Raw genomic sequence first — 14,374 nt, forward strand, 5'->3', positions numbered from 1 at the left:
TTTCAATAAAAAACTTGAGGAAGAGGTGGCTATAGCAACTTCTCTAGAATTCATTCTGGGGGCAATTTAGGCATTTTATCATCTTCAATCAAATGCACTTTCATAAATGATGTGTCTCATTCACTAATTTATTCTCCAGAGCACTCTTCCATCATTTACATAATAGATTAATAATTGTATGGTCTAATTGAGCTCCAGGTGAATCATTCAACCATTTTTGAAGGATCTTCTGCAGTAGAAACACTTTGCAATTAAAAATTAACCCATTAATGAAATAAGGAAGTATGAAAACTATGTTTTTCAGCATATAAGCCCTTTTTAGCGGTTATACCGACAAAAACTGTGTTTAACCAAATATTTAAAAGTAATTCAATTACCTGGCTCTATGGCTGCAGAAATCAGTGATTGTGCTTCTCTTACTCTTTTCATAGCTTCCTCTATTTCTTTACTGGAGGTATCAGATTTCAGACTTGGTGAGACAAGACCTGCAGCTACATGGTTCAACCTGAAACAAGCCATTAAGTGAAGTGAAAAATGAAATTTCAGATTCAAAAATATCGACTTTTTAAATAAATACTGGCCTAGACCGGGCAGACCTGCAACTTGCTTGGAAGTAAGGAGCACTGCTCTTGGATTAGCTCAAGAAGGAGATTGCAGCTCCGAGTCAAACTCCCTCCTGGTCTCGCCACTGCTTGGGGAAGAGAGTCATGTGCACAGTCGCTATCTATGGTTCCAAGGCTGGCTGGCAAAATGATTTTTTATCATCCACCCTCCAACCTATCTGACTGAACCCACTACAACCACACCATTACACACAGGGCAGCGGAAGCCATGCCCGGTGTCCACACCTCTGTACACAGGACAATATGAGCCAGGCACCATGACCACACCATCACACACTGGGCAGCATGAACATGCCCGGTGATCATCATGAGATGGTAGAGTTCAGGATCCTGACAAAAGGAAGAAAGGAGAGCAGCAGGATCTGGACCCTGGGCTTCAGAAAAGCAGACTGACTCCCTCAGGGAACTGATGGACAGGACCCCCTGGGAGATTAAGATGAGGGGGGAAAGGAGGCCAGAAGAGCTGGCTGTATTTTGAAGAAGCCTTATTGAGGGCACAGGAACAAATCATCCTGATGTGCAGAAAGAACAGTAAATATGGCAGGCGACCAGCTTGGCTTAACAGAGAAATCTACAGTGAGCTTAAACACAAAAAGGATGCTTACAAGAAGTGAAAACTTGGACAGATGACTAGGGAGGAGTATAAAAATATTGCTTGAGCATGCAGGGGTGTAATCAGGAAGACCAAAGCACAATTGGAGATGAAGCCTATTCTGATGTAACTACATTGCTCCTTCCCCTACTCACAGGGCTGGGCAGGGAAGAAATGGAAAGAGGATGGATAGACATCATATGTAGCAAGCTCCACAAAACTGCTCTGTGCTGGAAGCAGTGATACAGGGTACGAGGACATGGGACAGTTTACATCCTCTTATTCCTTTGCCCCAGGGTATCACTATCCAGCCCACAAGTAGTAAGGGGTCCATTTATTGTCTTGTATAGATACCAGTTACCAATATTACCCCTCAAATATTTTTGAAAAGGCAGAAATTTTTATTCTGGTCGGCTTAAAGGGTAAATCCTTAGAGGAGAAAGTAAACTAATTCAGATTGATCTGACCTCCAGAACACAAGATTCCGTTTTAACTTAGTTTTTAGAAGTCAACTTGTTCCAGTGCAAGGTGTACTTGCTTGTAGCTAATGGTTTAAAAGGAATCAAGTGACTGCACCACAAGTTTCTTTACATAAAGGGCATGGAGTAATGAAAAAACTGAATTCCTCTTACCACCAAATTAGGAGAAACACAGTCTTTGATGCCTAGTGCTAGGGTGAAGCATCTCCACCCCCCCCCCCCACCCACCCACCCCAGGTGGCTTCCACAGGAAGCTAGTTTCTTCCAGTCTTTATCTGGCCAGGTGTGGGAAATGGGTCAGTATTGAGTGACATGAAACATTACCCTCAAGATTAAGTGCATGCCAATATAAACCTAAGTACTGAAAGCTATCACTTGCACTTACTTTGGATCCACTGTGCTCATAAGTTTTAGTAGCTGATCTGCCGCAAGAGACTGTAAAGAGACATTTTAAAACATGTTGAAAAGCATGAAATTTGCTTTAACACATTGACAGGTTAAACATGCCTGAATACACATGGAATATAGCTAAAAACAAGAGCACAAAGTGCTTACAGTTGAGAAATCCTGAAGGGTTAATCAGCCAGAGTGCCTGCATTCTTTTTAATCCTTGTTTTTGTGAAAATCTGTTGACCGCTCCATCCCAGAACGTGAACTGTTTTTCAGTCAAGAACATGTGACTCTAAATGCTCTCCTTTTAATATATGCCAGTCAGTAGGAATCTTTCCAGAAAAGGATCAAGGCACTTTCTTTTTTGACCATTCGAAGTGTTTACAATTTATCTTCTAATTGTCTTGGGCAGAGGACTTGCCCACCCACCTGTCCATTCAGTGTGCCTGTTTTTATATTTGCAGTACAATACTCACAATCATCCAAGCAGGAGCACTAACAAAAGTGTCTTTTTTCTATAGGTTTTCTCTAACCCACCCATAAATTTCAACTTTCCTGCTCTTTCTTAAAAATATCCAGAAGCTACTACTGCCAAACCTGTACATAAGGCCACTTGCAACCTACTATCACTTGATAGCACACATGGTGCATTAACAGCCAGCAAATCTCCTCTAAAATAACTCACTATTTTGTAGGTGGCCACTTGCAGAACTATCCAACTTGTGTTGTAATCAACCTGCTAAGCGGCCAGAAAGGACAGCTACTTAAAAATGATAGATTTTTCCTGTGTCTAGTTAAATTGTTTAAATTTTTCATGTTAAATTGTCATATAACTAAAATAAGCAAAGTGCCTAGCCAATGCATAAGCGAAGCTTATCCAAATGGTCTGGTTTCTTATGCTGCATTTAAAGGACACTTGCTATAATAGCCAAGAAACGTGGAGTCTGCATGATGACCATTACTTAAGTGGTTCATGTACTAATAGAATATTATTGTAACTGTTTCACTCTGATTTAAGACAATAGTGTCTAAGAAACCCTATGGTGTAATAAAAAAAAAAATATTAAGATGGAGAGATTATTGCTGTCTTTAATCTTTGCTTGGGATGTTTAGCTCTGAAAATGTTTACTGGTCTATCAACTCAAAGCTTTTTTCAAACTATATTTTACATATGATTTTAGTGTCTGATCTCTCAAAATCAGATAGAGTTGTATGTATGACCTCACTATGGGGGAAATTCTGTGCCACTGCGCAATGCAGAATTTTGCAGAAATTAATGTTGTGCACACAGAATTTCTTTTCCCCCACAGAAATGGGCTGTAGTGCTGCTGGCCACCACTAAGGGCCGCTGGACCCAGCAGAGCCCACCTTGCACATGGAAAACAAAGCCAAGGGGAAGGTGAGAGAGCTAGAGGGTTCCTGGCAGCTGCAGTTCCCCACATGCCCTGAGGAAAGGAGAGTGCGGGCGTGCAGGAAACTCCACAGAAGCCTGAGACTGAGCATCAGGCTGTTTCTTCCTCTGGATCCCTGGGCTCTAGGAGGGCGGGGGAGGGGGGCAGGTGTCTGGGTTGGAGGGGGTGGCCGCCCCGCTTCTGGGCTCTGGGAGGGATGAGGTTTGGGTGCATTGGCGAAGGGGGGAGGGAGGGAGGGGGCGGAAATGCGGAGACAACACAAAGAAACAGGAACTAGGTTGTCAGTGGTTTCTTTAACCTTCTGCTCCTGGGGAATTTGTGTGTGTGTCTGTATTGTTACAGACATATTTGCAGACAGATATTTTGAAATAAATTACCAAAATAATTGAAAATGGCATAATTATAAAAAGTGTTATTTTGACAAATAAAATTTGCAGAATTTTAAAAATATTCTGTGCAGAATTTTTAGGCACAGAATTCCCCCAGGAGTGTGAGACCTACACCATTTGAATGCTGGTTGGAATCAACCACTGGGTTTTAGAGACAGTAATTCTTTAGTATATATTATCTCAAGTGTCAGGATTAAAATTAGAAAAGAAGCAAGACTGCAAAAGGATTTTTAAGTTGTACTATCAAACTGCTAGGCCCATAAACAAATGTACTGTATCATATGAAAGATAGGATTAATTTCTACAAATTACTGGAGCTTAAAACTATGCCAAAACTGGTCACTTGCTATAGCAGTATTTTTTTAGCACTGGTTCAGGAATAAATATAGCAAGTCCTGGACCTTCAATCGGTCAATTAATATATTGGTGGATCACACTCTATTGATCACAGTTTAAAAGTCTGCCAAAGCTGACTAAAATAAAATAAAAAGTCACTTGTATACCTGAGAGTTTAAGTTTGCTCCAGGAAGCCCAAGAGCAGCTAGGGCAGGATCAAGAGCAGGAGCTCCCAAAGCAGCTAAAGGAACAGCACCAATCTATAACACACAGATGATAAATTAAAAAACAGGCATTGGTACAGTAAAATCCCTTTAACACTACCACATCACCTCCTAATTTAAACCCAATCTAGCAATCATGTACATTAATATACCCTTTAGCAAAAATGCCAGTAAGAGCACTTCACCTCTCCTACTTATGTATTTGCAAACTGAAGCATATAGAAGTTTATATGATAGGAATTCTAGGGAGGAAAAAAAGGTTCCCTCCCACCCACCCAGCCAAAGGGAGTGGGAGGCAAACAACCACCAACCAAAAAGACTTTGCCATTATATTCCACACAAACAACTTAAAATGACATTCTTTAAAAAAAAAAGTGACTAAAAATATCACTGTATGGTTCTATGTTTATTGCCTCACTTTCTATAGGAAGTATGCTTAGATTACAATTAAAAAGGCAATTTCAACAGCCAGACTACAAACTCTACCAGGATTCTTTCTGTCCCATTTATCATGCCTAATAAAAGGTTCTGAAGGTGATATTATACCTTCAGAAATACCTGTTCAAATTGACTGACCAGATGTAAGCCATTAGAATTTAGTAAACAACTGCAGATGCTGCAAAGGAAGGAACAGAATCCATCTCACTATTTTAGTTGCAGTGGGTCTGCAACGCTAGCCAAAGTAAAAGGCAGTTTTAAAAATACACAACCCCCTCACCCCCATTTTTCTCACTGAAGTGAGCAATTATGGACTGAAGACACACAGAAAACCGATCTGCATAGTAAGTATGTACCTTCCCTCCCCCTTTAAAGGAATACAAGGATACTCAAACAGATTCTATGAAAACAATAATGGAATTCTGAAACATGCCTACTGAAGTTATATACCCAACTCCCACTGAAATTCAATGGAAGCTGGGTACCTAACTCCTTTAGATGCTTTTGAAAATCCATACCAGCCATTATAGTTTCTGAGAAAGCCTAAATAATCATACAAGAAAAATCTATTAAATAAATTCCAAAGTAAAGCGCATTTCAGATTGGCACAATTGAAGTTAAGGATCTGTGTACAATATACACATTTTCAAGAATGTATACAGTCCATCTTAAGAGAAACTAATCCTTCAAACAATAACTGTATTTAAAGCCAGTTCTGGAACAAGTTATTTAATGGTTTTAATATAAAGAGAGAGAACTGAGAACCTGCCCCAACAGAAGTCTGATAAAATCTTCTGAATAATTCAATCCCAAATTCTTCTTCCCCATGGTTAGGAGTCATTGAAGAAATTATACAGGCTACCAGAAGCACTAATTAAATTTCTGAGTATGCTTGTAAAAACCCAGTCTCTGCACTAACAACCTACCATTGTTATACCATACAGTTCATCATGGTACAACTGATTTGCAGTGTGGTTACAGTGTTTAAACCACTACAATGATCAATACACAGTCAAATCTCTTCTTCCCATCCAAGCCTATTTGCCCAAGTGCATTAATATAGTAGATTAAGATCTAGCAAAATATGTATAGTATTCCTTTCACTCCAAGCAAATGAAAACCTACCTGAGAAAGTGGGTTGGGAGTAGGCAGGAGACCACCTCCAGGCAGCAGACCTGCCACAGCATTAGCTGGTGCCAAAAGAGATAAAGCCTTAGTCTCATCAGGAATAATTCCTGCAGAGAAACAGCCTTGCATTAGAATATATTCTCTCTCAAGGTCAGAAAACACACAAATACACCCAGAAAATGTCTCCCTGATACACCACCTGAGTTTGTTGAAAGTACTTATGTTGGCTAAAATATAAAGCTTGATTTCTATTAATATTTATCATTAAATTTTATGTCAGAATGAAACTTCAATGTGTGAAAATTTGACTGTTCCTTTTTCTCTACAAATGGTTAAGTTTCTAGCGTAAAAAATAGCACAATACACACTACTTTTTTGTTAACACTGCCAAGATTTCATCACCTGTACTCGATTTTTAAGTCATGAACCAAACGTAAGCAAGCACAGTCGGTTCTCCAGGGGTGTGCTCTCAACTTTCAAAAGCTGTTTTATGAACAACGACTCGTGTCGGCTGCTTCACTATAAAGCACACAGAAAAATCAAGATACACAAGACAAAAAAAGTTTGATTTAGGGGTTAATAATATGGTACAGTTCACTATGATTTTTTTACACCTACCATACAAATTTTGTAAAAATTAAGAGAAGGTAAGGAAATATTTTGTTGAATAAAGCGTAGGGCTTTTGCTGACTCGTCAAATGAATATGAAAGTGTCTGCAGATCTCCAAATACACGCTCTGTGTGTATATACAATATATTGTGGCACATTCCTTACCTGTCCAGTAAATTGCATATGTTCCATTATGTGCCACACTTACTGTACCAAGAATGCTGCTACATATTGCCATTTCAGAAAAAACTTCTGGCCCAAACTCTTGTAGCCAACTAAGACAAGTGTGGCTGATTTTACTGCCTATTCTGCACACAGAACAATCTTATTAAGGGTCCTACTACGAAACAAATATGTCTGTAGGTAATTTTTATTCTATCCAACAGCAAAAGCCCTATACAGATGGATTAATCTGTTAATGTGCCCAAGCCCCCAAAATGAGAGTTCAATAATACAATTTTACTATATATTTGCAAATACCAGTAGTGTTTCTGTAATACATATTGAGAAACTGCATCTCATCATAAAACATACAATATGTACAGGGCACTTAAGAGAAACTGGATAAGCTGCAGAAGAAAACTGTTGGGTGGTATTTTCAGCAGGGCCTGGTATATAGTTCAGGCTGAACCAGGGAAAAGAACTGTAAAACACAACAACAAAAAAGAAAAACCACTGTTAAATAAAGGTAATGGTTCCTTCCACCTATACTGAGAAGTGCCGATAATATAAACAAATGTATAATACACAGCACTGTTATCTTGCTTGTGTCATTGAGCGGTCATCAATTTAGATACCAAAAGTTATGGAGGGAGAGGGGGGGAAAAGGTCATTTAGATATAGGGCATTAATGCATCAATATATTTACATACCTATAGAGATTAGGGGTAATTTTGCATGCAAAATTATGTCTCAGAGGATATTAAAAATTATATCTACACATATTTCAAATTAGTGCAAATACAACATTTCTGGCATCTAAATACAACTCCTCTGACTTATTTTGAGACACCTCAGAAGATCTGCATCCATTAAAAAAAAAGTCATGCATCTGATCCTCTTTTTTTTTTTTTAAATAAAGTATTTAGAAATAAATAAAACTACAATTTTAAAAAAAAAGCAATGAGGCCCCTCACCAGTTAATTTTCATGCGGCAAAGTTTTTTTTTACTGCTGCTTTGTTAGAACCAAGAAATACTGCTTGAATGTGTAGAAATGAAAGAAAAAGAAACAGACAAAAGAAACAAATATTAACCAAAGAACCTAAATAACCCCCCAACCATCTTTAATATTAAAATTCCTTCCAAATTAAAATTAATACTATGCCTTACCGTAGACTTTGTGCATAGGTCTAACACACAAAGCAACAGCCAACACCAAAAATGTCAGTAAAAGCTAAAACTGGACTGTGATTGCGATATAGGGGACTTATCTGTGCAGTGTAATAATTAACATTTACTTTAGTGATGGACAACATTAATACAGAATATCACAATGGAAAGTATAGGAGTATTGGGCTCCAGTTCAGCAGACTATTTAAGCATGTGCCTAGCTATAAGCACATAAGTAGTCTTGCTGACTTCAAATACCTTTCTGTACTGTGCTTAAGTACCTTGTTGAATTGGGGCCCTACTGATAAATATAAAAAGAAAACTGTGTATTCCAAGTATAAAAGAAAACATTTTATTACAAAAATAAAGGACTTAAATTTAACTTGAAAACAGCAGACTCTGTACTGTGATATGCCATATCATGTCCAGAATTCTGAATCTCCAGAACTACACAAAAGATGCTGCTCATCCCACAAGAAACTCCTTGTTCAAAATAGGCCCACTAAAATGCTAGTATTTGTTTAACTTGTCACATATCATCTTTAGCACATTCTGAACTGAAATTATTGGGCAGATTTCTCTAAATGCCAAGTTTATCCACCATCAAGCAAATCCGTCAGTCATACTGACAGAGAACCACATTACCCATCAGTAATTCAAATATTGAGTTTAAAGTTCTTAAACAAGGGCCTATGAAATATTTAAATGCTATTGACAGAGATACTGATATTACAGCATGCTTTAATGATGCATAAATAAGAATAAGGAAGAAATTCCTTAAGATACACTTTTTACCCAGTTTAATGTGAACAAAAGCAACTACTTAGAAAGTGTTCTGTATTCTGAAAAATGACTCAATTACAGATCATGCTACAAATTTTAAAGTAAGTAATTAAGTCTTAAATGTTTAATTTCTTTTAAAATTTTTCTTTTAACAAGAACCTATGACTGTTCACCAGCCATAGAAGACAGCTGATGGAATTAAATTGCCTTGTCAAAAGTCTGAACAACATAGGCCTTATCTTAAATTTGTTACTGTAATATGACTTAATCCACAGAGATTTTACTCTATTTCAAAAGGATTTTAAGTAAAAAATTTAAGAATAAACCAATAATCAATATATTTGAAATAAATTACTTCTCAAGCCTAGTAAAGTTTAATGAGACTTCTGTAAGAAGTGTTGTCTCTCAGCATATTGTTTTAAAACAAGTTCCAAAAAACCTGCTCACTGTCTTTCAAACTGTAACACCCTAAAATGATAAAAAAAAAAAAAAAAAAAAAAAAAAAAAAAAAAAGAGAAAATGTAGTTAACAAGTGGTTACACCAGGAAAACACTTGGGGACTTGAGTGCTTGCTGGCCTTTAGTTAATGTCTAGAATCCCCTGTAGCTGCAGAGGACCCACTGTGTTTCAGTCATCTGGAAGGGCTTTGCATTTGCCTTCTCCACTACAAAAATCACACACACAAATAACAGAGAGAAGAGTTTATTATTCAGTGAAATTCTATAAAATATAGCAAGCCTGAACAAGAAAACTTGGAATAAAATCTAATACCCAGTGCCCATTTGGCACCTCTTGGAAGATCTCACTTTCATCTTAAAGCATAATCATTCAAACCCTTGGTATACTGGAATTTACAGGGAGGGTGAATGTTTTTTCAGAGAAGTTGTCAACTAAATGAAGTAGCAAGGAAACTGCAAAATAACTGCTAATCCACTCCCCCATTCACTCTCAAAGAGGGAGAAACAACTTGCATGAGGAGCTTATATAAAAATACATATCCTGAATAATTCATCTTTAAGGCAATGTTTCTTATGCATCAAGTCAGCATTTTTAAGTCTGGTTAGAAACATGTCTTAGGGACTCTGATGAATTAAGAGCATAATTTTCATATAATTCTGCTTAAAAATATTCATACCTTAAATGCAAGATTTTCTTATATAAAAGATTAACAGGAAAACTTCCAGCTTTCATCGGGTGTCAACAGAAAAACAAAAATTTGCTTTAATGAAAGACCTAATGACAGCGTACCAAGGGTTTCAAAACGTTAATATCTTAGATATTTTACAGGTTACTAAACCTCACTCTACTGAACTATACTGGGGTAGACTGCCATCTTATGGCATAGGTCATTAAACAATTCACAAACCTTCTGCATATGGTACGACTATCAACGCTCTGTCAACGAACACAGTGTTTGTCAGATGCTGGGCCACAACTGCTGAGTCAGGATCATGGAACTTTACAAAACAGACCCGTGATGAAACAGGCAAAGGAGAATCACTAAAAAGAAAAAAAGGAAAAAAAAAAAAAAAAAAAGCAGCATTAGATACAAACTTAACAAAAAATCAGACAAATTCATGAAAAATACTTAAACATTTGCAATCTGTTCACTGTATTAAGTCTAAAGACTATGTATTTGAATATAGAGCACAAGTGTTGCAGTGTGGTTTGAATTTATCATCAGTTCTTACAATTAAACTTTCATTAACAATGATGATTGATAAGAACATGTACATAAGAATGAAATGATATTGAATAAAGTTGCTCTGCTGGATCACCAGAGATCTAACTACAGGATAGGAAATTAATTTTATTCCCCCATTTACAACAGATAAATAAATGCTAATTCTACCACACACAATCTTCTCTAAATTAACCAGTTATCCGAATACAAACTGATAAGTACGAATCAGGAGAGTGATCCAGTGGGTAAGATGTGAAAGGGCGGTGGTGGTGGTGGCAAGAGATTTCCTCAGGAAAAATACAGAAAGAAGGTATATGCCCCCACAGAAATTCCAAACATAGCAATTTCTATACCTCTGCTTTTGGTCCAAAATAATTTTTGAAGTTATATTAAGTACAGAGTAATAATTAAAATAGCACCTTCATTTAGCTATTCACACATTTTCAATAGGTTTATCTTTTAGGCTAAAGTTTATCATGCGTTTCCTTATGACCAACTTCCAAAATGCACAAAAAGCATGAAGTTCAAATTTGAAGCTGGGCACGTTATACACAGATAACTAGAATTTGCAACAACACAGGACCAAAAATAGATCAAACAGAAAGTCAAGAAATTAAGGTGGCATGCAACGGATTTTAAATCTCACCAATCGCATCAACAAGAGTTTTTGAACTCCTATGTAGCGAACTTGAAGGAGACTAGAATGTCCCTTATAGGGCAGATCCAGATCCATGTCTATGTAGTTCAGCTACAGCAACTGTCGGTGTAGCTGCAATTAAAGCTGAATGACTACCCAAGGGAAATCCACATTGGGACCATGTAAAACCATTTCTTGCGGGATCCTACGGAGGGTGAAGAACCCTGGAATTTCTGGCAGAGAGTGGGAAGATCTTTTCCATTCCTCTGTGACAAGTGGCGAAGAGTTGAAGGTTGTATGGACACCTTGAAGCTGACGTCCCTAAGAGCATGTGTAAAGGTTTGGAATTTGTTTTTTAAATGTACCCCGTAGGAGTGGAGTTTTCATTTATGCAGAGGAATAAACTACCCAGCCAGTGAGGGAGCCTGAGGCAGCAGCCATACTTGCATGGCAGATTAGGTAAGACCCCTATTGAAGTTGGGGACACAACCCCCCACAAATTAAAAATATCTTGCAATTCTGAGCAGTAGAAACACTGTGGCTGAAAAATAGTCTATTAAATGAAGATTGTCTTCATTCAGATACCTACAAACATGGAGCAGATTTTACCTGTTCACAATAGATTACTGGCTTCTAATTAGTATCCAGGTGCAATTCAAGGTGTTTGAATTAATCTATAAAGGGTTCATAATTTGGATTTTATGTTCTCAAAACAGGGTGGCTAAAAACAAACGTTAATTTTTTAAAAACTTCTGATTCCTTTATTTAAAAATATAATTTATTTTTTAAAATAAACCTATTTAAAAGTATGATAACTTATGTTAAAGCCTTCATTTACTAGAATCTTAAAATCATTTAAATTAAATAAAAAATAAGCATTATCTTTGAAAGTCAAATCACTACACTGGTGGAGGTCACTTGCTAAGCACTGGAAACCAGAATTTGTTGAAGGGCTAAACCCAGCTTCTAACCGCAGTACCCTCTTCTGCAGGTGCAAAGAGGCTATCTTCTTCATTTCAGTTCATTCAACTAGTTCAGTTCAATAACTAGTTAATTTAAAGCTAAGAAACTGATTGTGAATTGAAAAAGCAGAACAGCTTGTTTCCCCCTTCCATCTATGAATAAAAACTAAGAGAGAGAGAATGAGACTTCTTAGTTCTACAATCTTGAAGGCCCTGGTGACCAGAAAGAAATCAGTTTGATTTATTAACTAGAGACAACACTTCCTTTGTTTAATAAACCAGCTTGTTTTAAATGTAAAACACGTTGCGATAAACTTTTTTTTTAAATGTATCCAGCACACTTAAGCTAGTTTTATTTAACTAATAAAAAAATTTAGAATGTGATTTTTGTGCATTTTTCCAAATAGAACTCGACAAATCACAGGTAAAATGTCAATCTAGTAAATAAGTAATGCATCATTCACCATTTTCTAAGATAATAAAATAAAAGTTAAGAATCTGAATACATATATTAAAGGTATACAACTACTTAAATCAATGTGTATACAGTTATCCTCCTGGTTAGCAAAGAGAAGCACCAAATTTAGTATTTTAGTTGCAAATCAACATGTAATGGTTACCAGCCAATGAGAATCAACTTCTCTTTTGGAAAATAAGTGCAAATACAAAACAAGATTAAAATTATTTTAAATAAAGGTTTCCTGCTTCATGATGAAAACAGATTAAAATCAGTGATTTAAAGCAATCTACACTGATGAGAAAGTACTACTTATCTTACTTCATATTTGTCTGACGAACTGAAATCTTGAATGCAAGATCCCAATCTAACAAAGCAAAACTAACCTTCAAGAACTGAGACTCTGCTACATCAGGCTTCATATCCTTATGTACATGAAAGGATTAGAACAGCAACCAAAAAGACTGAACAGTACTTAGACTTTCATATTTTAACAGTATTAACATCTTAGCTTAATAATATTTCTCTTAGATCTTGGTTTGTCTATGTAGCTTGGCCTTAAGTACCTGAGGCATAAATAACCTTAACAGAATCTAACAAGCAATAATACATCACAATTCAGTCGATTTTAAGACAAAGCTATTCCAGGGTTGCTTTTGACCACATTCCTCTTTTGAGCAGGTCACCTTAGCGGTTCTGCAATACCCCACTGTCATTTCTTCAGTAGTGTCTGCTATTGTCACTCTAATTTTGCCAAGAAGTGGTTCTGGCACTTTCTTCAACAGCATTTACCTTTTCGGTGCACTGACTTTTGATCAGGAACTTACTAAGCTGAAAAATCATAAGAACTGAACCTACTACTATTCCAAATGTAAATTCTGTAATTCTCAATACTGCTGAATCCTTATTCAAACCCAATGACTTAGATAAGTTACAAAACTGATTCTGCTTAGTTTAAATAAAATTGGTAGAACTATATAAAGAAAGCAAATAATTTCTGCTGCAAGAAAATGCAGAATGCCATGTCATAGAGACTCAAACATGTTACATTTTAAACAAATCTCCATCATTTTTTTTAACCCGTTTCCTAAAAGGATTCTTCTATGGAGACAGAATCTGTTTACACAAATATATCTCCTCTCATCAACCTACCCATTTTACCTGATTCATATCAATAATTTGATTCCATATATTTGGAAAGTTGTGACATCACACAGGCAAGACAAACACTAAAGCTTTGATATCCCGCAATGACTGGCTAGTGCATGGTAATTTAATTAAATTTTAGTAAATTATTAGATTGGTAGCAGCCAACGGTTACTTTCAAATCCATGTTCAGTCACACCGATTTCTGAAGCTTATCTAATGAAGCTAAAATTTTCCCAACTTGGCCACTGCCTCAAGGTATTTTTTTTTTGAACCTTTGGGTTAACAGTAATGCCTAAAATTAGAGTGAAAAGTACATATTTTTCCCCTCTAAAACTTTAAAAAGGATCTACACTCAACAGTGCAGAAGATTGACATTTGATACAGAAGATCATCCTCAATAAGTGCTTTTTATTGGTCAGGTGAATATAGATTTATTTCAATGTGATATGAGCCTTTTGACACTGAATGGTGTTTTTCACTAAAGTTATAATTGTTCTACTAGGAAAATATGTTGTACATGCCATGTAGCTATTCTAACTGCAAACTCAATTTTAGTTCCCCATCCCTCTGCCCATCACTGTAGTATCTAAAAACACTTAACTGCTGAAAGAGAAAAACCAGCAGCACACAATTCAGAAGCAGGACCCTTTGCAGCAAATTGCCTCAAAAAGATTAAACAGTGTGGCTATTCAGCCATTAAGGACAGATTGGACAAAAATGGCTTATTGTACCCTTAAGGTAGCAAGGTGTA

General features: G+C 36.6%; 1 protein-coding gene across 6 annotated transcripts in view; it reads right to left on the minus strand.

Annotated features, from left to right (window-relative positions):
* SRSF11 (serine and arginine rich splicing factor 11) overlaps positions 1-14,374 on the minus strand; it is a 42,064-nt gene that overhangs the window by 13,462 nt on the left and 14,228 nt on the right. For 5 of the 6 annotated variants that reach the window (XM_038412076.2, XM_038412075.2, XM_043490859.1 and 2 more), the window contains 5 exons: positions 10,101-10,234; positions 6,009-6,118; positions 4,389-4,481; positions 2,080-2,129; positions 378-505 (listed from right to left, as the gene is read on the minus strand). In XM_038412076.2, the coding sequence (XP_038268004.2) occupies positions 378-505; positions 2,080-2,129; positions 4,389-4,481; positions 6,009-6,118; positions 10,101-10,234 (515 nt within the window). The other variant, XM_038412079.2, reaches the window with a different exon arrangement.

This window comes from Dermochelys coriacea, chromosome 8 (assembly GCF_009764565.3).
Source record: "Dermochelys coriacea isolate rDerCor1 chromosome 8, rDerCor1.pri.v4, whole genome shotgun sequence".
NCBI lineage: Eukaryota > Metazoa > Chordata > Testudines > Dermochelyidae > Dermochelys > Dermochelys coriacea.